Below are 27,914 nucleotides of genomic sequence, written 5' to 3'. Positions count from 1 at the left end.
TCGAACACAATCTTGCAAATAGAAATACAAATATTTGTTTGCAACAAAAGCATCATACGTAAGGAATGCCATAATAACCAGGATAAAACATTAGAAGAAAGAATGCACAGTTTAAATGAAAATTATCTTTATTTATGCTTTCGACGGTTCATTATTGACGTACAAAAAATTAATTACTTTCAACTCTTATTTTATCTGGATGCAATTAACTGGCCAGATGTTTGCCGACCATCTTGTTAACAACAAATAGAGCTCAAACTTCAGTGACTGGCCGCTTCTTAATCCATGCGCTGATTGCTGGTAGTCCTTTGACCTTCTTGAACAGCCCTGTGAGGTTCGTGTACTTGCTCATGAGCTCGGGCTCCATCTTGGCCTCAAACAACTCAAAAATTGCCGTGAAGTACAGGTCGGCCCAGGTGAGCTACGTGGAAGAGGAACAGAAATAGGAATTTAGTATATGCAACTTATAAACTACCTTCTTACACTCAAGTACATAATTAACCGACACAATTGTTTGCTGAATGGGGCTAAGATTAGTGAACACTACACCCACTTAAAATCTTTACTCTAAGCTCAAGTGGACCTAAGACTTTTGATTGATTGGTTGATTTACTTTATTTTACTTCGCTTTTTGCTCCACTTTTGGCTAATTTGCGAAGATGGGGATGAGTAATGATATGATGAAATTGAGGAATGGACACTCACAAATATCCATGTCCAGGTCGGGATTCACACACCCGGACCTCTGGCGTCGTAGCAGATTTTCTAACCACTCCGCCACGGGGCCGGCTAAGACTTTTGAGATATTATATTTTTATAAATAGTTTTCATTTTCAAGAATAACACCAACATTTCTATTTTGAAAGGGCCACTTCGGCTGAAGAATGTCGGAGCATGTATGTCCTGTTTTATATTATTTATATGCTTTACATTATATCGATGTCTTAATCCATATAGATGCCCCTTTCAGTGGTTATACGAGTAGAAATCGCTTATTGTTTCAAAAAAGCATTGTAGCACGACGAGAATGATCCACTTTCAATGCAAGGCAAGGAAGCTGCTTGGAAGAATAAGCAAACACTTTCAGCAGACGATCAGAAAAATTCGTAGTGCCTGAATAAACCAACCAAATACTTACAGCTCCACCTACAAGATAACCTCCATTTTTCTTGATCACTTCGTCGAATTTTGAGAGATAAAATGGCATTGTCTCCTTCTTCAGTGTCTCTCCTAACTTCTCCTTCTTCTCTTCGTCGGTCTCGTGCATGTACTGTGCTACCTCTGCAAGAGAAAAGTCGTAGGAATTGCATAAATTTCAGAGAATATAAACTATTTACAGTAAAACCACGAAGTTTTTTTTAAACTTTCTTTCGTCGGCAGTTTCATGGCCGTATTTAAATGTAGGGTTAGGTTCAAACTCGCTCGAAAATTCTGGCAAATTCAGAAGCCAAGATCGACAAGTCATTTTCAAATATTTATTCAATGCTTTACAAAAATACAACAGGGAGGTAATGCTGAGAGAACCTTTCCATGGGACCACTGAGTTAGAATTTCCAAACATTTGAAATTTCTGAGACATTTACGAAACTGGTTTGGAATCACAGCCCCTTCTCACGACCCTTGCACTTTCAGCACTAGCCGTCCTCTTCTCACGGCTGTTGCTGATTCAAACTGAAAATTTAATTCCATTTTGCTTGTCCCAAATTTCCCTTTCTGATCTTTATATCCCTTCGTGTTGTTGGAAAAGTTGTTTTAATCCCCCCTTGATAAACGTTTGATAGGCTAATCAAGACTGGGCCTACAGGTCTAAGTGGGTTGACTACATCAATTGTAGCATTGTAACTTTCTCCGGTAATAGGTATGCAGATTTTTTAAAAAAAGGAAAATCAGGGAATGCCAAAAGAAACGATGGGTAGAGGATGCAGAGAAGACTAGTAGTCAAGGCCAGGGGATGGGGAACAGGTGCGGGTCGCCCATCCTTTCTGCCAGGTTTTTGGATATATTATTATGTTTAATATTTTTGAAGACTCAAATGTACTCTTTTATCGCTAAGTTTAACAAGCTCGGGAATATTTTTTAAAAAGTTTGATTTAAATCCGTTTTGTTCTGATGATAGGTTAATCGGCTTACTGGACCTACAGTTTTATTTTGAATCTGAACCACTGTGCAATATACCTCAAGAATGAATCAAATCCGAGATCCCTTGAAATAGGACTTTTGTTTCTTCACTTTACTCTTCACATCTGATCGTTCAGTTTACTTTGGCAATGAGGGAAATCTATTCCAGCCCTGAACTCCTATTTTTAACAAAATATGGATACTTTAATCTCTAGAGCATGAAAGTCAGCTTGGTTCATATTTACAGTACGATATAGGCTATTGTTTATATAAAAAGCTGCAATTGTAGTTTGAAATTGGTTCTGCGTGAGGTGAGGATCCCGGCTGAAATTCGCCCCTCCCAGCTGGGACTTCTGGACCCGCCACTGATTGGGGAAGAATCGGTGGAAGTGGAGAAAAATTATTTAGGAGGCAAGGTCTCTCCCAAGAGCTGTGTCACATTGGAGTAAGTGTGAGTCATTAACATATTCAATAGTACACAACCCCGAATTTAAGGTCCTAGATAGACATCTTGCCCACAATAAACCCATGTGTTTTAACGATCGAATGTATTTCCAACTGTTACTACACAACAAAGCCGTGTTTAGAAAGTACTGTGAAAATGGCAATTTTTTGAACCTCACCATAATTGGGACCGTACTCAGTGGACCAATTTTATATCTACGTTTTACTCTGAGATAGTCTGGAATCATGTTTTCAGGTGAATATTCTACGTCAATGAAAATGTCAAGGAAGCCTAGATTTTTAACAAACACACAATTAATTCTGCTTAAAACAGCATAAAATTCAAGCAAAAGTAAGAAATTTAGACTTACGTGTTCGGAGATCAACCAAACTGTCCACTATGGCGTCACACTCCAATTGTGCCCAGTCATCCTTTGGCATGAGGTTGAATTTCTTAGCTAAATAACGACAGATAGCAATGGACTGGCTGATTTTCTTCCCACCAACTTCCAGAACGGGCAATTTTCCAAATGGAATGGCTGCAAAAAGGGGAGAAAAATGAAATCATGTGTCTGCATTTAGTAGGTTCACGCTGGTATCTCGATTCTGACATGACTTGTTTCGTTCTGAATCTCACTTTGGCCACTGTCAGCTTTGTTGCCTAAATATTATGCATTAGTCCCCAAATGACTCCCAACATATCTGTCTAGTTTATTTCCTATCATCTGTGCTTTGTAGATACGTATAATAGAGCCCCACGACAAAAAATATTTTATAAATGACACTATTGATTAATACTAGGAATATTTTAGTTTCTATTACGTGCAATGGTTTGTTAATGTAGAACAATGATGTAATATAAGATACTAAAACATAAAATATTAATTTCATAGGGCCCAATGCTTCCATCGTTTCCTCCCCGTTGCTACGGCTCTGTCTGTAGAGTGGGTGCATAAATATTACCAAGCACATTGTCCATCACTATGTTTATTCTATCTGTCTTACGCAGCGAGAGCTTCAACAAATGAAACAACTCAAAACAAGCTGTTGATACCCTCTGCACCATACGTACAAATCCATTCCTTATAAACACGAAGGATGCAAGACAAAAATTAATGAAAATATTCATGGACAATTTGCTGACTTGTGAATTCCTCTATACTATACTCTGTCCCAGCTAACTGTAGAGCAGGTCTCTGAAGTCTCTGCGCAAGTAGTGACGCGAGACGGCTCCACCAATGAACACGTGAGTGTAACGTATTGCGTGGAGTGGGGGAAAGCGACTGCCTTCCCAGCAGCGTGTACTGCTTCACTCTGGCCACTCTATTTCCCTCGCTTCTCTGACGCTATGCGCGGCCTTGCTCCACAGTTAGCTGGGACAGGCTATACACCATTTTATTCTATTTTAACTGATACGAGTAATTGAACCAGCGTTTGAAGAGGCACCCAAAAGTCATCTTCACTTCCACGTAGTACACCCCGCTAACTGCAGTGTTGCAGGCCAACGAGGCTTTGGCGTCTGGACCAGCATAATCTTGTGTAAGGCTGTACGTTGTCCTGTGTTTTATACTTATATGTGCCGAGTGCCTCTTCACAGCATCAACTTTTAACAAGGATAAGGGGATTTTAGCCATGGTTATTTTAAAAATGGAAAGGGTTTGTAATGTGACGGGAGCAAATAGCCTAAGTGTTGACGCACCCACAGTTATAAATTAATTTATTAGTCAATATTTCTGTTTTAATCACAATCTACCGTATTATGTCAAGTTACACAAACTGGATATCTCGTGCACTTTGGTATCTTTATCTTATCTTGCTTTGCGGGCGTCAACTTCTGCTCTACACATGTACAAACTGATAGGCGAGTAGAAATTATCAAGGCAGTATGTAGCTTATCTTATCAGTGTTTGGATAAACTGGAGCGGGCCATGAATCCAAAAATAGCAGGATAAATGTACTTTTAATATCGTGTCAATGCTTCCTCTAACACTAACTTCGCCTCGTGTTAACACTTTATAGTATGTCGAGTTTAAATTTATTTACTAAATTAATTTTATCTTCAGCAGAGATGAACCTCCAACTACAGGAGGCAGATGCACATATGTATATTGATTTTTGATTTGTACACTACACTAGTAACATAAATACAATTACTACTATTAGCATTTATGCCAACATACCTTGATCGATAATACAAGGAATCAATTAAATTATCACAAGTAATCAAAAGTGGATGAAAATGCCGTACGTTTGAAATTTAAAGAAAATTCAAGATAATGAACTTTAACATTGAAAGCTATTAAGTTCTACGTCTTATCTGATCCATTAAATTTAAAATAAACCCATATGTCCATCTCTGGTGACACTCAAATTCCGACCTCGCTACAACCTTGCAACTGCGTTATTTCAGACAAATGAGGCTCTGGTATCTGGACCATCCACAGATGGTTAATCATCTGTGGGGTTTGTGATTGTCCCTTCATCCATCTTATCTACAATTCATCCTCATCGTCGCGACTAGCCAAAGGTGGCAGAAAAGCGACATAAAAAGACAAACAAATACAGCAACATCAAATGACCCCAGGATGATGTCCCTTAGATCGAAAAAGATTTGTTTTTTAAGAATGCGTACGCAAAATGACCATAAAACTTGAAATAATATTTGCGAATAGTCTCTTATTTAGTGAATGTCTAAAGTTCTGCAAAATTTAATTGAGAAAACAGGAAGTTAGGAGGAATCAATTGTGCTGTATAATCTCTCCCCCCTCTCTCTCTCACAAACACACACATACATATATAGGCTACGGTTGGGTTGGCGGAATTTGTTTCCCTTCCGAAATGGATGACAATTTGATTACTTGAGAAACAAAAATTTTCTTAATACTTACTTGGCTTCATTTCTGGCCATTTGTCCTTTTCTATTCTGACATCTTCGAAATCTGCCCCTCCGTATGACAGGATGTATCTGATTGGTTCAGCCAAAGCACGAACGTTGAAATATGTCAATTTGTATTGAGGAGCCATTGTTGCTCAGAATCTGGAAATACAATTTCAGATATAAGTGAAGAAAAATAGAGAAACAACTTTATAATATCGCCACCCGCCTTGTTCCCATGCTATTATATTTGGGCTAATCTTACTATTCTACCAAGTGAATTCTGAAAACCTGCCTTTCAGTCTTGATATTCCTAGCACAGCGAATGGTTGATCAGTAATGTCCACTAGTGGAACAAATCAAAAGTCAAACACTACTTCGAATACAGCAAGCAAGTGTATACCTTGCCTCTTCGTCACGTCAAACTCGACTGCCACCGTGACTGGCCAGCAGCCTTTTTAAAAGGAGGCGCGTGCTTAGTTTGTTGCAAAGTGTGTTGGAATACATGACGTCACCACTGATATCCTGAACTTGCCAAATCACGCTCCTTTCTAGAAAGATCGACGGAACTCCAGAGACTGGTTGTTTTTACCTACACAATACGCGTACCAGTGCTAGACTTTCAGAATAATATTCAAGTTTTCACAAACGTAATCGATGACTGGCCTTGTACAGAAGAAGGGGAAAAAGCAGGACTCACGCGCGTCGAAACACGGTGAGGTTCTTCGTGAGAGAAACATTCTTTGTCAAGAAATAATGACCACCTTTCCTTGTTTATATACAACTCGTGTTTCATTCCGGAGTGGATAAATCTGACGAATCGTCAAGATAGGCATATTACTTAAAAAGGGTAACAAGATGTATTGTAATGCCAGTCAATGAATAATGAAGTCCCCTATTTCGCATTAATTTTCGTAAACACTGTTAATAAAACGCTAATTTATCCCAGTCGAATCGAAATTCTTAGCTTCATGTAACTACAGGGTGGCCCGTAAGTCCCTTCCCATTCATATATCTTATGTATCTAGTGTATAGTTTTCTGTGTGCTGTTGCGCATAATATTATGCGATGTCACGTTCTGCGACACATTTTTCTCATATCTCAATATACAGTATTACAACAATGGTTTATACCGAAACTCGATGAACTTGGAATCAGAGATGAGGTTTGGTTTCAACAAGATGAGTTGAGGGTAGCTGTTACAGCGGCATTTGGAACAATAATCCCTGCTATGTTGCAAAAAATGTCTCACAGAACATGGCGTCGTATACTATTATGCGGCGAGAATGTAGGACAGCACACAGATACACTTGACACATAAAATATGTGAATGGGTAGGGACTTACGGGCCACCCTGTATAGTGGAATCAATAATAATGATGTTAATAAAAACTTCACCCACAACAAAGAGCACCTCTCAGAGGGGGAGGAAGGGACCAGGTATTCCAATCGGCCACCCCACCCACGAAACAAGATAAACTAGATAATTAAGTACAGTCTACATTTAGCCCCAACATACATTCTATGTCTATGTCTAGCAGTTCGCGAATTATGCCGTTTGCTTTACGTGTAAATCATTGCTGATTCAGGAAATGCATGTATTTTAAAGGAAACCCCTTCCCTATATTTTTAATGGGAGATAAATGCACATCATCATGATGAACAGTAAATATGACCAACATTATAATGGTAAACGCTACATTTGCTTAAAAAAATCATCCCGGTTGTTTTTATTTCACCGTTTTTCTACACTGATTTTTTCAATGAATTGTAATTGCATTTTGCATAGTTTTCTAATCAGCCAATAAATGTAGTTGCTTTATAGAACAGAACCAATATTTTCATTAACATTGTTGGATATTTAGGTATTAACTTCTTGAAACCAGCGTACATCAACTTCATCTGAAAAATCTAGCTAGTGTATGAATAATAAAGCAAATCCAAACCAAACCAAGGCTCTTATTTTTTCCCAGCCGAATTGCCGGAAGTGTAGTACAGTGGGATGTATAAATATTACCAAGCAAATTGTCCATCACCATGTTTATTTTGCCAGATGAGAACTTCAAGAATTGAAACAAAATACCAAACAAGCTCCTGACAGCTTAAAATCTATTCCTTAAGAACACGCAGGCCAGGATCCAAGATAAAAATTATTGCAAATAGTCTTGGTCAATTTGCTGAGCACTACTTGTTCATCGCACTGTACCGTGCGCTTTTATATTTGTCTTCTTGCACTGTTTGAACTTGACAGAATACGAACGAGTAAAAAAGGTTGGCCAAAAAAGCATTCAATGTGACCTAGTATGCGATTTCGAGTGGTTTATGATTTAGGGTGGCCGAATGACAGGTGCTACACTTGTTTCCCAGGATTGCACTTTCACAATCGCACCAGAATGGACGAACGAGCAAAAAGCTTTATGGCCAGATTAGACTCTATAAGATCAACAGGAGAGGCATAAGTGACAATTAACTTCAAGGCTAGCTAGCATCCAACCAACATCTTGCACGGCACTAGGTCGGTGTCTAATCAAGTGGAAGGGCCAAGTTTCACTTCTCTATTATAAATGCCTAGATATTTGGCGCGGATCCACGGGGAGGGTGATAGGGACGATCGCCCCTCCACATTATGCCAAATATTTTTGAAGATTCAAATGTTCTGTCTTTTATATCACCAAGTTTAACAGGCTCGATATTTTTTTTAAAGTTTCATTAAAGTTCACTTGATGCCCATGATAGGCTGATCGGAACTGCACCTACAGTTTAAATTTCGATCATCGAAGCTTGGTTCTTCTTTGCAGTTCGATATATTGTTAATATAAAACAGTGCAAAGTTCGATATATTGTTAATATAAAACAGTGCAAAGTTCTTTATATTGTTAATATAAAACAGTGCAAGTGTAGGTTAGAATTGATTCTCGGTTGCATGAATTTAACCAACTGAATTCGCCCCTCCCATCTGTAACTTCTGGATCCGTCACTGATATAGTCAGTCTCTATTCTATCATGTCTAATTCATATCGACATGATTCTTCTTTAAGTTTGTCAAATAGGCTGATAATATAACGCTATTCAATGCATCACAGACTCAAGGCAATATGTTTTTCAAAACATATGAAGGCTGTGATTGTGCAAGAAAAATGCTCTACACCATGGTGAAATGCATATTTTTCTCTCTCTTGAACACAGTCTTACGTAATTTTATCTGCTAAACAGAAATAATCGCTACAGTATTGAGATAATCTTATCAGTATTTAAAACTGAGCATCTAGTCAATAATCAGGAAGGGAAATTATACGATTCACGTTTCTTAAGAACATAGTCATTTCTGACTTTGTTTTAAACCTTTTCACGCCGGGACGTGACATGTGTCACAGTCAGGTGTGGTCGCTAAAGCCAGGATGTGACACACAAGACACTTTTTTTTTTTACACTGTGATTCAGGAGATGTTCGGGTTAATTGATTGAATTGAAAATTATGGGTGCACTTACACTATTTTGCACCTGTCACATTATACAGGGCCCAGCCCCTTATCATAACTAAAATAAACGTCTCTGAGAACTAAAATATTCTTACCTGGATTTAAAGCTGAGGCTGTAAAGGGGCACTCGGCACATATAAAGACAAAACACAGGACAACACACACACAGCCCTACAGAGGATTATACTGGCCGCAGACGTCAGAGCCTCGTTATTCTGCAAAATACAGTTCAGGGTGTACTACGTGGAAGTGAGGTTGACAATTGGGTGGACTACGTGGAAGAGTCACTCCTTACACCCCATGAAATGTTCGGAAATACATGTTTTGAGTACTACACGAGCCTTGAGGCATCTTATTAGTAAAGTTGAATTTGATTGTGTCTATATTTGGGGGATGAGGAAATTTCCCGCCGAAAAATAGCACGGATTTTACATTAGAAATTATTTTTTCTCTGAACGTATATCAATAGCAAAGTGTGGAGTTCTTGCCACGAGAATGGAACACTTATCAGGCAATATACAGGTAACATTTTTAATCCTCACATCCCTGGGTTGCCTACGTGGAAGCTTGACGAATTTCAAATTTCGTAAAAAAAAAGAAAGTATAGTATTTTCTTACTTTCGTCGTCTTCTATTTGATAATGAAAATTGGGATTTTTCGATCGAAGTATTTGGCCTATTCTGTATTGGAAAAAAACAAGCTAAAATTTTTAACTCTAGCATTCGGAGTTACCGGGACATAATTTTTATTTTTCAAAACATTGCGTAATTTTTAACTTGCCTCTGGAAACACGTCCGGCGTACATTGGGAGAAATCAGCGGCAAGACACGAGTCTTGAATAGATTTCCAATTTCCGCAAGGGCAGTGAGAAACAAGTCGTCGACAGAAATGTTAAGGGATTTGGGCATAGTGTTGGAAGTTACCATAAATTTACATAATTCTACCATTTTAACAATCTGCCTGCTAATTTACAAAAAATTGAGGCATTAATTTTTTTCCTGAGCGGATGCGCATTCATGCCGCTTACCTATTTATCCTGCGGCTAGAATAGGAAGTAAAGATGGCGTCGTTAAGGAACACCGAACACAGACAGACGATTATACATGTTATATAGGCCTGTAGTACAGCATTGAGACATATGTTACTAGCAAAAAATTCAATCTATATGTAACAAAGTATAGGTTATAAATTTCAGTTGTGTGCACCACAAGAGTATTTTTAAAAATTGAATCATTAAAATTACATTAATTACAGTTAACTATTTTATATCCGTTAATACGGCCACGGCCATGACATTTATTTTATGGTAGTTGGATACAGCGGAAATTGACGCTCTTCGGTTGTCATTTCTCTAGTCAACTTTTTGGCAATCATGACTAACACGTACGTTGTAACTTTAAGGAATAATAATTGCTAGATCAAGCCGTGAATGCACGGGGGGCAAGGGGAGGCAATTGCCCCCCCCTGATCACGGACGTTTGCAGATTTTTTCCACGAAGTGACAAGCAAGGTATTTTTCCATGGGGCATATTAACCCGATAATAGTGCTGCCCCCTCAAAAAACACCACTTGAATTTGAAATTATCGCATTCCTGCGTCCACCCCCTTATATAATAATTAATGTAAATTGCTATGACTGAAATCAAATTATACTTGTGAAATAGGCTATATACTTTTAGGTTGACATTCGTTTTCGAAGAGGGTGGTGTGGCCATCCTTATCCCCCTTCCAGATGTTCCATGCCCCTACATTATTATGCTTTCACCTAGAAATTTAGTGTAGAAGAATCTTATCGCTGTTATTAAACGATATTACAGGGGAAAATGAAGTATTTTCAAGCCGATGAAAGTTCAAAGCAACTACGTGGGAAGGGGATGCAGTGGCGCAACCACAAGGGGACAGAGGGGCATTGCCTTGTCCCAATCTTGGACGGAAATCAATTCTAGGGAGACGAATATTGAAGTAAAAGAAAGCAACACTAGCAGAATCTAAGAGTAGCAGGACAAAAGGATACTGAAAATGGAATTAGTTTTCCCGTCGTTCTTGCATTATTTCTTCCAGACGGCCAGGAACACCTGCAAAGGGGCACAGAGGGGCAATTGCCCCTTCGACTTCAAGTTTTATACAAATAAAAATACATTTCGTAATTTTTTTTGCTCGCTTCGCTCGCAGTAGCTGCTTTCTTACAGTCTTGTCAAGTTCACAGCCGTAGCTAAGGGGCGGCGGGACTTGTCCTTAGGCGCCGAACAATCTGAATAAGAAAAAATGCCATGGCATTCCATGAATTTTTTGCGCCCTATTAAATCAATACTGTTTTCAATTTGCAAAAATTTCGATAGAGAAATTTTCTTGCTAGTTTCGCTAACAATTTGTTTTCTGTAGTGCATTGTAATTTACCAGAGTGAAGTAAGAACAACTAGGTACGTACTTCAGACAGTTGCTGCTATAACAGTTTGGTTTGGAGGAAAAGGAGCGAACACATTTCAGAGACAATTTATATCATTTTTGCTGTTGGTTTGTTATTGGGCGGATGAATTGATTATGTAATGTATTTAAATTATATATATATATATATATATATACACACACACATGTACCCATCAATGTAATAAAACTATAACAGTGAGATAAAATGAGGTCTTTCTTTCCCGACTGAACTTTCAAGGCTTTTGCCCCCCCCCTAATCAGAGGGTCTGCGCACGCCTATGCGTGAATGTACTTATTGGCGATAATTAAAAATGTATTACATGGGCTCTTTAGCTAGGCAGTCAAAGCCTACCGCAGAAGGGAGCCAATGGGGGCACCTGCACCCCCTGAGATGTCTGGGGAAAACTTCATTTCATCCGAATGGCGAAATTGTAGCCTGAAAACATAGATGAGAAATGCCATGAAAGACAGCGGTTTAAGTGGTCTCTGTTTGATATCTGTGCCCATCGCGAGAAAGTACGAAAACACACACACACACAAACTGTTCATAAAGAAGTTATAAATGTTTATGGAAAAGAAGCAAATCGAATCAAATTTCTATTTAAATAGTGTACTCAAGTCTGAACGTAACAACACTAAGATATTTTAAATTCAATTTTAATTGTATGGCTTGTAAAATTATAATAAAAAAAGTAAAATGTGAGTTTTTTTGTGACTGAAGGGCAAGATAAGAAATCTTACTCTGCCCCCCCCCCCAATACTCGAAGTGGAAATTCCTAGCTGGAAGGGGGATGGTTTGCCCAGTTTGGGGAGAGAGCTATGGTGATGCTTGTATGGATCAATATGAAGAAAATGTAAGGGGTGGGGGTTTTCCTATGGAAATTATTCTAGTGGGGGATGCTTTGAGAATTTTCTTAACTAAGGGGATAGTGATTTGAAACAAAGGTTCCGAGGTCACTGTAGCAGCAGGTTATCCATAATTTTCTATCTGCGGAGGAGGGGGTGTAAGCAGTGCTGTAGTCATAAAATAAACAGTACTAGGGTGCTTTACAATCTGCGCCACGATGACATAAAATACTAGTAGTAAATACGTTAAACTACATAATGTTAACTTCTTGTCACACAACAAAGTAGTCATTATGTTACCTCAGGTTTTGTTCAGATCATTGCATAGCAAGTTTACGTTAAATAAAACAAATTTAAAAATTGAATATTTGTTGCAATTTTGTGAGCAGGGCGCGGCCTGGTTACATAAAAGAGGGACGCCTTCTCTTGAGTTCACCGAAAGGAAATTCCATGGCGCCGCCACTGTCGACCAGGCGGAAGTGTACAATCTGAGTTCGAATAATCATCTGTTCTCTGGTTAATTACTCTTATTTTTAGTTATTAGTCGAAAGAGGCAGAAAATTCAAATATTTGTTGACGAGTGCAATTTTCCAATACATTGTTTTTAAAAAGCATCATATGGAAGGAATGCTATGATGTTTAATAGGATAAATAAATAAATAGGATATATATATATAAGAAAGCATGCACATTTTAAATTAGAATTATCTTTATTTGTGGTTTTGACGGTTCATTTCTGGTGTACATACACATTATTCAATTTCAACTCTGATAGATTTCATTTGGATACAAACAATTGGCGAGACATTTGCCACCCATCTTGTTATCGACTATTAGTGATCAAAATTCATTGACCGGCCGCTTCTTGATCCACGCGCTGATTGCTGGAAGACCTCTGACCTTCTTGAACAGCCCGGAGAGGTTGGAGTACTTGCTCATGAGGTCCTCGCCAATCTTGGCCTCAAATAACTCAAAAATTGCTGAGAAGTATAGGTCTGTCCAGGTGAGCTGCGAGGAAGAGAAACATTAATTGGAATTTAGTATTTGCTAGTTATGTGTGTGTATATAATATACATACATACATACTCGAAACAACATAATTACCCACCACATTGGCTTGCTGAATTGAACTATGACCTCATGACTAACTTTGGAAATTTTCTGCTATGGCTAGAAGTGAACACCAAACGAAACACTGAATATCTTTAAAAAGTGACTTTTAGCTCAAGATGATGATAAATTTGTTCGGGAAAATGGCTTTCCTTTTCAAGAATGACACCAATTTTCTACTATCTTGAAAGGGATCATATTGTATACCCTGTTTTTCATGAGTTTGAGTCTGAAGTCTCTTTTGTTATCAGAGTGGGGAGAGTTACTATAAACGTAACGCATTACAGTCGCGGTTACTATGCTTCCAAAAGTAACGTGTTACCCGTAGGAGCTTTCAGACCGAAGTGGCAAGCGACACGGGTTTCTTGGACATGAATCCTCAGTATTGAAAGATATCTTGCGAGCCGAAGCGGCACGATAACCCTTTGTGAGGCTACTGTTGCGTCCTGTCCATGTGTGTCCATCACCCTCCTTCCATAGTTGCACGATAAACTTGACAACACTACATCACATGCTCTGACGTCACGCTACGTAATCTCGAGGTCTCGTGTAGCGAAGCTACAAACACACTGTGGAAAATTCTACTGCAGATTATAACTAAACTATGAATTAATAAATTATCTAATCCGCGTTAGTCTACTTATCGGTCATTAGGGCTAATAGCCTACTTAAAATAGGGGGTTGTTATTTGTATTTTTCAAATTAAACTTCCATAGCTTTTTTTATGGCCGATAATGTTACGTGTGGTAAAGTAAAGAATTAAGGTCGTACTATAACACAATTTACATGCCAAGTCAAGGTTAACAACTGGTTATTCATCTTAATGTTATTCATATTAGAATTTTTGTTACTAGTAGTTACTTGTTACTGCTCTGGTTGTAATAAACTTGAAATTGAAAAGAAATATTTGCTTGTAATTTATAATTATTTACTGAGGTCTATCGCTCTCACTACTAAGATACGTAGTTTTATTATGGCTTTAGGAAAATAGTCCATGAGCCAGGACCTCAAATTTAGGCGATCGGTACCACTCGGGGAGGATGGGTTCTCATATGATTTTTTTCCAAGGTGTGGATGCCTGGAACTGGAAAATATGTTATAGCATCTCATAACTCTGCTTTTTATATAATATTATTGAATTATTAACAATAGCCGAAAAATAATGCTTTTTCTTATTTTTTATAAAAAGCCTATAAATTGATCACAATATTGGAATAAATAAATTTAACTTCATCAGTCTTATTAAATTCAATGTTATTTTATAATAATTATAACTATCAACTGTAATAATATTAATATAATTCTTATAATAATAATAAAACTTTATTATATTGATTATATACCGACATAGATTAAATGCATAAGTTTTACTTACAATTTTCAATAATAATAGTGGCTAAATCTTAAATATGCATGTATGTCATAATTTAACATAAACAAGATTTTATTATTTACATTCATCATCATCATTATCTGAATAGGTGTCATCACTCATTGATTATCACATGTGGGTAGTCTGCACTTGTCAGTGGAACTGATGTTATTTAGACAAAAGACTCAGTTTGTAGTTTCTAATAGATTGGTTGGTTGATTAATTTGGTGTTTCAAGTCCACTTTATGCACAGTAAGCCTAATTAGGACTGGACCTACAGTTTAAAGTGGGATCCGAACCATTATGTGCCTCTACCGAGTATCGAACCTAGGACCCCTTGATTACAAGGCGGTGATGCTACAACTGCACCATCGGGGAGACAGTTTCTAATGGAGTTGCAAGCTAGTAGATCTGAGTTTAAGATGCTGGCTGCCATTCAATCCAATCCATTACCAGCTCCCCTGCTCTTTCTTAATGTCAAGAACCCACATGGGTATTTTAGTACTATATTTCAGAAAGAATTTAACCATGATTCTTTCATGGAATCTGAAGCACATAATACACACATCTGTGTCATCTGAACCTCTCATTACCACTTGGTAACCCTCATTAGCAGCGGCAGTATTCACCAACGAATTGCCATCTCTTCTTCATGTTTACTATTGAGCATTTTGGGGCTCCCTTCAGATGTAATGTTTCATCATTTATCTCCACAGTTCGCGAAGTGTTTTATTCAAAATTTTTACAAAATGTTCTGGTTTCCTACATTCGTTACAAGAAATGCAATTCGAGTTGTTTTATTCATTACGTGACTTATCTTCACTTTCTGACAATCTGGGAAGATGAGATGCTCTGTGACTGATGCCCGAGTTTACCCCATGTGATTATCCTTTCGGTGTTCTTTATAGACGTCTCATTGTACATATCAAACAGACATCGATTCTTGGACTAGTATTTCCTTTTGGAAAGCAATGGACAAGGCAGATAGACCTCACCAAAGTTTTACTCCTCTTCCTTTTCGCTCTGAATAAGAGCCATACCATCAATCGCCATGGCTGAATTTCCAGATATTTCCTCAGGGGTAATAACATTTTTATGCAAGTATGTCCCTGAATCCCATGATAATAGTTCTAAGAGAAAGCCCATTTGAAGATTCCGATTCTGTGCTGTCACAATAGTTCGACCAAATAGTGCCTATCTGATAATTGACCTGCCATTATTATTCACTGTCTTCTTCTTGTATCAAGAGAGGAACAGAAAGAAATAGACGAAAACCATGTACAGCCGATGTTTATGCAACTGAAAGAACATTCAGAGAACAGATACAGCAAAGCATGGATTAGTACAGGTAACAGAAAGACCCTACAGTCGCTTGAACCAATGCTCACATGATGTGCGTCACTATAGAGCAATGTGTGTACCAATGGAACAGCTCAGGAACAGAAGTAACTCGCCCCTTAGTATGGTGTGTGATCTCGAACGGCCAACATCGCTGCACATCTGTGTGGCATGGACTCGATGAGGTGATCGATGAGAGCTTAGAGGATTCCTCGCCACTTTTCACTTTGAACAATTTCAGCTCTGGAAGGGTTGAGGGAGGTTCCATCTTACCTAAAATGCGTCTGCCAAGTGCTTCCCAGACATTCTCTATGGGATTTAAGTCCAGTAATCATGGTGGCCACTCCATACTCAGTATTCCCTCGTCCTCTGGCACGTCGTGCACTATTATCGCCGATGAAAAGGAAACGATCACCTATTGCATCTGGGCACGGCATGGCAAGAGGTCAGAGGTTCTCGTCTCCATATCTAAGGGCGTCAAACTGCCATTTTAGATAACGTGGAGGTCCGTACGTCCCACAATTTTGATTCCAACCCACAAAATCATTCCACAACCTCCATTTTAGAATATTTCTTGAACTAAAACAGGGTTCTAGCGTGTTCCACATTCCCTTCAGATTAGGCACGTTTTATTGTAAGGCTAGGGGTTGAATCACGACTCATCGGAGAACACCTCTCAATCCCATTCGTTGTGGCTCCAATTGCGATGTTCCTCAGCCAAGTTTCTACGGATTGAAAGCTGTACGGTGATTGAACACACACCATGAGTCTATACGCATAGAGGCCATCTTCAAGAAGGTGGTTGCAGACAGTTTGAGATCACACCTGCGCCCTATTGGTGTGAGAATGGCATGTTATAGTTTCGTTGCATTCTGTCATCTGTTCCAATCGGTTGTTAATAAGAGGTATCCGTTGTCTCTTGCTGTTGTTGATCGCGGACGGTCTTGACCTTGCCTTCGTCGCACATTTCCCGTTGTTTGGACCCGAATCTACAGGCGAGAAATGGCATTTTGAAACACACTAAGAGCTACAAATACCTCTCGCTGACTGTCCAGCTTTCATCCTTCCTATGGCTCTCCAAGCCATTGATTCAGGTAAATCGCACTTTAGAGGCATTGTACCACTTGCCCACGTTCCTCAATGAACTTTTACACTGTCCTTGGACTGCTACTGTCTTTCTCAAAGCTGCGCACAGTTGTTAATTCAGAGATATCGGCATTAATGATGTGCAAATAGCCAATTTACTGCAGTGATGGTGTTAAATACCATCCAACTTGTCAATTAAATTATTAAAATAATATATTTTAATTGGTGTTATTATTGTAATCTTAATTATTATTATCATTATTATTAATTTAGATCAAAATTACTGTAATTGTCATTTCTACTAGTAAAAGTAAAAATATTAAAAATTATCAAAACTTTCCATTTACATCAACGTTATCTGGAAAGTGGAGTGATAACACACAGAAGGCAAAGAGTTATGACATGCTATCACATATTTTCCATCTCTAGGCATCTCAACCTTACCAAAAAATCATATTAGAACCCGTCCCCCAGAATGGTACCGACAACTTGCCTGGCTCAAGGCCGAAAATGGGGGCCCAGTCCATCTATCCAGTGCGTGGTAATATATTTGCACGTAACTTCCTGCCCACATAGAGGCACTTTACGTGCGGAAATCTTAAGTCCTTTCATCAACTCGGAGGCGATTCCTCCATGTAGGAAGTGAGGAACATCCTCTAGTTCCTTTGTATTTCCAGTTCTCTACTTTTTAGGAGTTTAATGTTCATTAAAAGTTAATTGCGCAACGTGCGTACACTTGACCAAGTACTCTACTGTTCGCTATCACTCGCTTGTTCCAGCTGCCAGCCAAAGACGACAGTCTTCCCTGCTGTTGAGGAACCTCGATATTCCACCTACAGCGGAATGGGCGAGGGTTTTGCACGGTTATATGGTCCAGCGAGGAAGAAGCAGTTGCTTCCCATCCAGTGATGCCAACCCTAGTATTATGGTTATAAATCTAGCATAATTTGAACTTCGTTGGCACCTAGCACCGTGTTTGGCATAAGGGTAAAATCTAGCATCATCTCTAAACGCGCGTCCCTGGGAGACAGATAAATCTAATTCAATGGAAGATAGTTTGAAGGGATATATTTTTTAAAGTCAAAACTTATTTGTACTTCTCCAACGATCTTGTTTCAAACAAAAGGAAGTATGACAACCAAAGGACAAGCTTTTACAATCACATCTCGGTACATCCTATTCTTTTCATCTGCTCTTTATCCTCCGCGATTTAGCAGATGAACCTTTTATGAAATGAAAGTTGGAGGTCACAAATGAAACACGAGCCGCCGTTTCCAATCGTGAATTTTCGCCAATTTTTTCAAGCACTATACTAGAATCCATTTAATTGGTTGGTTTATCCATTGTAATTGATTTGATGTTCGAAATTCTCAATAAGTAAATAATGGATAAACCAAGTTCAAAATTCTAAAATAGCTGCCTAAATTGAAATTAAAACTACATAATTAGTTGCGTTTAGCATAATTTAAGAGTTAAAGAAGCAATATTCTTCTCACGGAATTGGCAAAACACACGACGACAGGCTGGGAGAACTCCACAAACGTCAAACCACAGATAAACGTATTATACGTAATACGTTTATCTGTGGTCGAACCAATCAGCTTGGTCCACTCCAAAGTCAGTACAGTGTTGCAGCTAAATGGCGTGTTTAATTGAACACATTTTCAAAGTCTTTATTCGGTCTGTTTACTATAACTTTCTACACCTTAGAGGGGTCCCGGGTTCGATACCCGGTGGAGGCACATAGTGGTTCGGATCCCACTATAAACTGTAGGACCAGTCCCGATTAGCCTGTGCACAAAGTGGACTTAAAACACCAAATCAAACCAAACCTACATCTTAGAAAAGACACGAGTCGCCACTGCATCAACTTAGCCAAAACTGGCAGAGAAGTGCAGTAAAACTAAACAAAACAAGAACAAGTGTCACATATGTTTTCTGTATTGTGTGTTTTCCCAGAGTAAATTTACACTTATAGGTTTAAAACAACAACAACGAATCTTCCACTTCTGGATTTATGAAGCCAACGCAAGTAAAGTAATGTAAAATAATGAAGTACAGTTATTCGTAGAAATTTGGTAACTCCTTACTAACTCAAGTACCGAAAAAGTAAAGAACGAGTTACTTCAGTACGTTTCTCCCAACTCTATTTTAATGCCCCTTGCTTCCACAACTAGTTTCATTTTCTCCTTTGGGTTAAATAAGAGAAAACTTTCTGTTATATATTTTTTAGCGTTGGAGGGAAATGCATTCCAGGTTTGTTAACAATTTATGGTATGCGTTCGGAGGGGGACAAAAGGGGCCGTTGTCCTCCATGGAAAATGAATGCTAACCTTAGATTATAATTTCTTACATACAATTTGATTCCACACACAGTACTTCCCGTTAATTATTATAAAGGACCGACGAATCCAAGTAAGACTGGCACAGATAGTTTCTAAAAAACGACAACTTCACAGTGAAGCAATTTTTATGAGGAGAAAATTCACTCCTTATACCCTCCTTGTAAAAATATTCCTTGCTGCCTCTCCGTCCTCTTTTTTTTAAAAAAAAGGCCTGCGGATACCATTGTGCCTCGCCTTCTAACAAAATATTTTTATACAAGTGATTTTTTTGTTAACCCGTTGCTGGACACCCCTTTCAATAGTTATAGAAATTGCTGAATTGGTTTTATAGAGCATTGTAACACCATGAGTAAGATCAAATTTCAAAGCAATGCACAGAAGCTTGTCTGCTAAAATGCTACAGATATAGCCTACGACTGAAAAAGATATGAATATTTTCAGAAGACAACCAGAAAGACAAGCAGTGTGAGAATAAAGCGATCAAATACTTACAGCTCCACCTACAAGATAACCTCCATTTTTCTTGACCACTTCGTCGAATTTTGACAGATATAATGGCCATGTCTCGTTCTTCAGTGTCTCTTCTAACTTCTTCTTCTTCTCTTCGTCGGTTTCAAACATGAACTGCACTATCTCTGCAAGAGAGAAGTCGTATAAGTTGCATAAATTTCAGAGAATGTAAACTATTTGTATTTAATTAAAGTACTTGTATTGGATTAAATGGTGAAATTCCCTTTGGGGGTCATATTTTTCCTAATAGCGTACAATTAATTGTTGATGATAAGTTAATAACATTTGAGTTGCATTCAAAAAGTAATGAATATTTCAATTTACTGCACACATATAATGGGAATGGTCCTATAAAATTGAGAATATACTAATAAATATAGTAAAACTGCGAAGGTTTCCATGTCTGAGAGACTGAAAGCATGTTTTCATACAAAAGTGAATACTCTGTCAAATGAGAATGTAGAGGAAGTCTAGATTTTTAACAAACACACAATGAATTCTGCTTAAAACACCATAAAATTCAAGTAGAAGTCAAGACATTTAACACTTACGTATTCGAAGATCAGTCAGTGTGTCCACTAAGGCGTCGCACTCCAATTGTGCCCAGTCATCCTTAGGAGTCAGGTTGAATTTCTTGGCCAAATAACGACAAATGGCAACGGACTGATTGATTCTCTTCCCATCAACTTCCAGAATGGGCATTTTCCCAAATGGCATAGCTGCAAGAAGAAAAAAGTTGTGATCATGTTTCTGCTTGTTAGTTTCTCATTTCCGACATGATTAGTTTGGTACGGAATCTCATTTTGACAACTATCAGCTTTGGCGTCTGAATATTACGAAAGTATCCAGAAAACGCCGAAATATCTGTCTAGTTTCGTATCCTATTCTCCACGTGTTTTCAATGTAATAGAGTACCACGACAAAATATTATTTTACAAATGACACTACTGATTAATGCTAGGAATAGTTTCGTTTCTGTTATGTGCAATTATTTGTTAATGGAGAATGATCATGCGATACAAAATACAAATACATAAAACATTTATTTAATAGGGGGCCAATGCTTCATCGCGCTCTCCTCTTTCGTTTCTGACAATTCAAGTGAACTTTAAAATTGCAAGCTTGTATGTTCTACATCTGATCTGATTTTTTTTCTAAAAGTGGCAGAAAATCGACATAAAATAAACGAAATCTAACATCAAATGAGCCTAGGATGATGTCTTTCAGCAAAATGTTGATAAAAATTTGAAAATGTAAAAGAATATTTGCGGATTGTCTTTTATTTATTGGATATCTAAAGTTTCTGAAAAAATTATTTCAGAAGCCAATTGTGTGACGTATAAGCACACACACACACGTAATTGGCGAACTTTACCACCAGAAATCAGAAACGTTCCTCCGCCACTGACGAGTATTTGCTGCGGTCGGATGACAATTTGATTACACGAGAAACACAAAGCAATTCTTAATACTTACTTGGCTTGAGTTCTGGCCATTTTTCCCTTTGCACTCTGACGTCTTCAAACTCTGCACCTCCGTATGAAAGGATGTATCTGATTGGTTCAGCCAAAGCTCGAATGTCGAAATATGTCAATTTGTATTGAGGAGCCATTTCTGAAGCAGTTTCTCACGACCTGTAACTATAATTTCAGATGTCAGTGAAGATAAATAAAGAGACAACTTAATAAAATCGCAACCCTCCTCCTTCCCATGCTGTTACATTAACCTTCAAGTTTAAACTTAGTCTAGACTATTCTACCAAGCGAAATCTGAAAACCTACCTTTCAATTTTGATTTCCTATCACAAATATCAGTAATGTCTTGTGCAACAAACAAAAGTCAAACACTGCTGGAATGCAGTAAGGAGCTGTACACCTTGTCTCTTCGTCACGTCAAATTGGACTGCCAGAATGACTGCCGGGCAGTCTTTTTAAAAGGAAGCGGGTTACAAGTTTGTTGCAAAGGATTTCGTCACTTTTGAGGAAAAGCAACCGAATACATGACGTCAGCATTGATAGGCCATCCTGAACTAGTAGCCATGTCATGCAGCTTGCTGGAATGATCGACGGAACTCGAGAGACTGGTTACGTTATCGTAAATTATAGTGTTTTTCGTACTGTGCGCGTACCGTGCTAGGCGTTCAGAATTAAATTTAGGTTGGAAAGAGACGTCATCGTTCATTGGCCTGGTGCAGAGGAAGTTGAAGAATACACACACATGCGCGTCGACACACAGTGAGGTTCTTCGTAAGAGGAGAGAAAATCCGTTGTCGAGAAATAATGACCTTCACGTTTATTTTTCCCTTGATTATATCGCTGGCTTACTTCCTCATCCGCCAGGCATTAGCCGAAACGCAACACGTGTTTCATTCTTGAATGGACAACTGCGATGAATCGTCATGAAAGGCAGTTTACGCATGAAGGATAACAAGGTACATGAAAGGTGAACTCCCCTATATCGCAATAATGTTTGTAACACTAATTTATCACAACCGAATCCTTATCTTCATATAACATTTGTGGAATTAATAAGAACTTCACACACAACAAAGAGCATATAAGTATTTTGCTTATTTAATTTTAGAACCTGGCAACTGTTTCGATGGGGGCGTGTTCCGTGGACTCCTCTCTAAATATATACTTGATTTTAGTATCTCATTTGTGGGGAGGGAAGTTGGGCCCTGTGGTGGAGTTGAGACTCCTACCACTCCCACCTTTGGCACGCCACTGGTTCCAAGGAGTAAATAGTTCAGCTATGTCATTCCTCCATCTGTATTAACAGAAATATTTTGACACGTTTTTGCTCATGCCCTGCCCGTGTCTACGTCGGAGGGAGGAGGAAGTCGTCTAGTCTTTCACTCGACTTAAGGCTAGACTGGACCTTTGGCAGCCGTAAGGGCGATTTTTTTTCCCAAAATTTTCTCTTCATTCGAAAAACCGCTGAGATATTCCAAAATATGAAAAATTACATACGCTTAGAATTCCATCTAGAGCATTGACGTGAATTTTCGTGTAGTTTGCTTTCACTGTTATCTAGATATTATCAATAATTTAATAGACTTACGTAATCGCAAAACTTTTGATAATATCTAGACAACAGTGAAAGCAAACTACACGAAAATTCACGTCAATGCTCTAGATGGAATTCTAAGCGTATGTAATTTTTCATATTTTGGAATATCACAGCGGTTTTTCGAATGGAGAAAAATTTGGAAAAAAATCGCCCTTACGGCTGCCAAACGTCCAGTCGAGCCTTAATCACTCCCAATGAATAAGAACTAAATAATTAAGTATGTTTTAGCACAAATACTCATTCTGTCTAGCATTAAGGAGTCTACTAATTAAGCAGTTTGTTTTAGGGGAGTTCCATCCATTGCTGATCCAGATGTAAAGACGAAAATGCATATATACTTTAAAGGAAATCCCTCCCCTATTTTTTAAGGGGGATAAATATGCATCACCATTATGAACAATAACCATGACAAAACATTAAAGCGATAAAAGCTACATTTTCTCACAGAAATGTTCTTCCAGTCGTTTTTATTCCACTGTTGATCTATATTGATATCTTCAACCAATTGTAATTGCATTTTGTTGTTTTCTTGTTCAACAAATTTATATGTTATTGTAGAACCAACATTTGAATTAACACTGTTGGACATTTATGTATGAACTTCGAAAGCACAACCCATCAACTTCACTTGAAAAAAAATATATAGTGTACGAATGATGAGAGATTTTCCCGTCTAGTAAATTTTTCACATTATTTTTATCAAGAGAGTACTCTTTCTTTTCAACCAATGATAAGGTTTTTTTTTCGGTATTTTGAAATACTAGACAGAGTACAACTATGCCATGAAGAGAAAACCCCCTGGCGCTTTGTCAAGTGAATGATGCAATCAGCCGCTTACATCGTTACCTTTCCTCTTCATTGCCAAAGTAAGCAGCTGTCAAAAACTTGTTACCATCATCTTTATTAAGTGTAAATATATGTGTTCGTTACACTTTCTTGCAAAACGGGACGATATCTTCGACACATTCGAATGCAATGAGTGTTACAACACAGAGCACAAAGGCTTCTTCTTCTCTCATGTGTCCCTATCACCCTATAGCGATTTTGGACAAAGGTACTGAAGGAATGTATCAGACAAAATCCGATAGCATCCCGCGTTAAAATAAAATCTTCCTCCTATTTAGAAATATAAATAGGTCCTTCGCAAATATTAACACAAAAGACAGCACAAAACTCTTCCTCCTATTTAAATAGGTCCTTCGCAATATGATTGGGACAAACACAACACAAATGTCCGACTCACACCGAGGCACAAGGAGAACTCCGTGCACAGAGGCACGAGTGAAGGGGAAGCGAGAGGGGAAAACAAATGACTGGCCGGCCACTTTAGTTCCACTCACTCACCTTGGCAGAGCTGTACTCACTGTTTGTTGTCAATGATACTTAACTCAATCTCCAATTTACAATTAGAATTAAGATAAAATAATAATAGATAGTACAAACTGTGTGTATAACAGACCTGTTTCTGGATACCAGAAGAGGCCAGGAATAATTGTATTTGTAACGTATTTTATTCATTTACAGTACATGTAAGTTGAAATAAAGTTTGTGAATAAATAAACGGGGGAACCGCAATTCAGAGAAAACTGACGCTCTGGTTTTTATTTAAAGGCACCATGGCATAAAGCGCATACCCCTGAATGTATGCGGGAGGAGACGGGCTCGTCAGGGGGTCTCCCCCTTTATATGTGGCAGGAAAGCACCAACAATAATTATTTCTGGAATAAGTTTATATAAGAAAATCTACAATATGTGACTTTATATTGTTATTTGGGGAATATACAATGAACCCTGGCAAGGATAGTTAGGAGGGAAAGAGCTCCCGACATTTCCCAGTTATTCGTAACCTGAAACTGCTCCATTCCCTCCTCACATGTTTTTCTGCTATTTTTTCCGATACTCTGAGCTTTATCTAGAATTTTCGTCGGTCCTCGTGGCCGAGTGGTTAGCACATCTCGCTACGACGCCAGGGGTACCGGGTTCGAATCCCGGCCTGGCCATGGATGTCTGAGTGTTCATTCATCAATTTCATCATGTCACCACTCATCCCCATCTTTGCAAATTAGCCAAAAGTAGCAAGAAGTAAAATAAAGCAAATCAAACAATTATCTAGAATTTTCCATCTGAGAGGGTGCACGTCCGTATTTTGGGAATGTAAGGGTAATTTTTGAACCAAATAACCATAAATTAGGCCTTTGTGAAAATTCTAGGGAGGGGGTGTGTTGAGGAAGTTTGGGGTTCTTGGGTGTGGACGAATCATAGCCTCTGCGAGAGTTGAAACCATGTTTTGGACGGCAAGTAGGAAATACGAAAGATACTTTAGAAGCACCCGTCACAGTCGCCGGCTGAAGTCACTCATGCCGAAGGCGCACGGAAAAAGGAAAGATAGGGTGAAGGCAGCAGTGGAATTTCCGAGAGCTGTAATGATAGACGCTCTTCAAGGTCGATGCGGCGGGAACTGTTCAAGGGAGTGTGTCCAGAGGCAGCGGAAGACAGCAATTTTGTTTTTCCTTTCTCGTGTGAAGAATGAACAGAGGATGTTGGAAAACTGTGAATTGAACATTTCTGATTCAGATACTACAAACCACTGCTAAAGATTTTAATGTTTGCCTAAAGCTGCGCAGATAGGCTGGTCGAGATCCGTCAATTTCAAGGCAAGCTTCTATTTGCAGAGGAAGAACACTCTCCAAGGTAGATTGAGGATCTCACATCTCCGTTCACAAAGGGAGGGAATACACTCCTACGGTAGAATGAGAAAAACTCACTTTTGGAGACGTCTGTTTCTGACAACACATACTTTCCCCAAGAAACTATTGGAGGAGAGTTCATACTCTTTTTCAACCTCAGGAAGCAAAACATAAAAAGTGAAGGATAATAGATCTCTTCCCTTGCCGATTAAAAATAAGATACACCCCAGAAGCTAGCAATAAACTCAAATTAATACAGTGGTAGGTGGCATCCACCTTTCCTGAGTGAGAATCGTTTCTCCACCACTTCATGCTGCGCATTATGATTACATGTCTAGTGACGTAGACAACATAATTCAACTTCGAATGTTACACATGGATAAACCATAAGTGGCCCAAAAATTTTAAGGGAGGTTACAACACTGCTTTATCCAGAATTTTCCAGCACGTAAGGATTAATTTAATGCCAAAATGACCATAATACGTATTAGCCTTGCTGAAAAGTTTTGAGGGTGCTGGGAAAATTAAGGGGGGGGGTGGCTGTGTAGGTAAATCACTGGGTTCACATTAATAGTGCAATTATGAATAAGTTTGCTTTAAGTGCACTTTAGGCTCCTACAGGCCAATTGCGATGAGAATTGTGCGCGCACAATGTATCTACATGGGTGACTGTTTCAGAAGGCACTCAAGTATCAACTTTTCACTTCCACGTAGTACACTCAGGACTGTATTATTGCAGGCTCTTGTGTCTGGGCTCGCAGCTAGCATAATCCTCTGTGGAACTTGAGTTGTGTCCTGTCCATGTGTTTGCGAGTTGCGATCAATTTTATATTATGCACATTCATCCGCATCGTCGCGATTAGCCAAAACTGGCAGAAAAGCGGCGTAAAATAACCAAATCACTATCGGAAAACGAACCCGGACTCCTTGATTTTAATTTGTGTTGTTTAGCGTCGCTTTTCTGCCACCTTTGCCTAATCGCGACAATGAGTGATGATATGATGAAAGTGATGAATGGACACTCACAAAGAACACCCATGGTCAGGCTGGGATTCGAATCCGGAAATTTTGGCGTCGTAGCGTGCTGTAACCACTCCGCCACGGAGATCGGACAGGAACCCCTTACGACCAACGGGGAGGACTTGCAATTATGGAGCGAATTCTTTGCAGTACTCAATTCTCTCCGGGGGGGGGGGGGGGTTCTGCTGCCATAATTCTTCCTTCGATGAGCCTCTGGCAAAAGTCAAGTTCCAGCAAAATTTTATAAACAGCCTCCCCTTCACAAAAGAAATGTTAGGCTAAACTTAGTTACATGTTACAAATGCGTCATTAAGCGTGAAAATATAAGCAAAAGCACTATTGCGTAGCCATAAAGTTATAACAAACTCACCCAATCACTGGTTTCTCTTCAGGGAAACACCTCCAACTGGTCAGTTACACCCCTCTTTTCCTGCTTACACAACGTCTGCTTGATGACCTTCGGTTGGGAACAGTGCTGCCATCTGGAGGAAAGTCCATCATATTTCGAGTTAAAAAAACAATAAGAAACACTGAAAGTGCGCCGTCATGCTGCCACATAGCTGGAAAATGATAAGATTTAGGAGTTGCATAATGTCCTTGAGATTGTTTCGTCTCCTTTGCGTTATGCCTTTCTTTGTGTTCTAACAGAATATTATTTCTTTCGCTACTTCACCATGGGCGTCCGGAAAGGGGGGCAAGGGGGGCCGTGGCCCTCCCCCTGGAAAATTAAAGTCCACCAAAAATTAAATATTTCACACATATAATTTCATTTCAGCCACAATAATATGTGTTCATTATTGCACGAACGTGGTAAATTCAAATTTAAGCAATGTTTTTTTCAGTGAACAACACTATCCTTTGGGAAAATGTGCCTTGTTTGCCCCCCTGGAAAAAATACCTTCCTTGCCCCTCCCTGGAAAAAATCCTGCGGACGTCCATGTACTTCAGTGGCTTGTCTATAGGAAAGTATCGAGCATGGCATGGGCATCGTAAACGTTGGGGAACTGGGATGATGGCCCCAATGAATGCAGAGAAGAGTATTATGTACAGTCACGGACACTTCTGTGTCGTAATGATCCCATTGTAAGTCAATGAGATTGTTACAAACCAGAAGTGTCCGTGACTGTACATGATCGTTCGAATTCGTGAAAATCTTGACTTTCAAGTTCCATCTCGTCAGAAATG

At 38.8% G+C, this 27,914-nt stretch overlaps 2 protein-coding genes across 2 annotated transcripts in view; one reads left to right on the top strand and one right to left on the bottom strand.

The window, feature by feature from the left end:
- The window catches only part of LOC145994778 (uncharacterized), a 147,355-nt gene that overhangs the window by 49,654 nt on the left and 69,787 nt on the right, over positions 1–27,914 (top strand). The gene's annotated exons all lie outside the window — the stretch shown is intronic.
- On the bottom strand, positions 111–27,225 carry LOC145995019 (glutathione S-transferase 1-like). The gene is made up of 9 exons (XM_083131552.1): positions 27,100–27,225; positions 21,427–21,590; positions 20,502–20,669; positions 19,933–20,075; positions 13,032–13,197; positions 5,451–5,591; positions 2,934–3,101; positions 1,139–1,281; positions 111–421 (listed from the first exon to the last, which is right to left on the bottom strand). Exons 2-9 carry the CDS (start codon positions 21,560–21,562, stop codon positions 254–256), a joined length of 1,233 nt encoding a protein of 410 aa, XP_082987678.1. The 5' UTR covers positions 21,563–21,590; positions 27,100–27,225; the 3' UTR covers positions 111–253.

The sequence above is a fragment of the Lepisma saccharinum genome, chromosome 11 (genome assembly GCF_977018435.1).
Source record: "Lepisma saccharinum chromosome 11, izLepSacc3.1, whole genome shotgun sequence".
Classification (NCBI taxonomy): Eukaryota; Metazoa; Arthropoda; class Insecta; order Zygentoma; family Lepismatidae; genus Lepisma; species Lepisma saccharinum.
The sequence above is the reverse complement of the archived record's forward strand: the minus strand, read 5'-3'. Positions and strand labels throughout refer to the sequence as shown.

What these genes read in the sequence shown, in the direction of transcription:
- LOC145995019 (XM_083131552.1), bottom strand. Translation starts at nt 21,562, where the DNA reads ATGGCTCCTCAATACAAATTGACATATTTCGACATTCGAGCTTTGGCT. An exon ending in ACTGACTGATCTTCGAATAC is followed by an intron (nt 20,076 to 20,501) that starts GTAAGTGTTAAA and finishes TCTCTCTTGCAG; the next exon opens with AGATAGTGCAGTTCATGTTT. An exon ending in GTTATCTTGTAGGTGGAGCT is followed by an intron (nt 13,198 to 19,932) that starts GTAAGTATTTGA and finishes TCTTCCTCGCAG; the next exon opens with CTCACCTGGACAGACCTATA.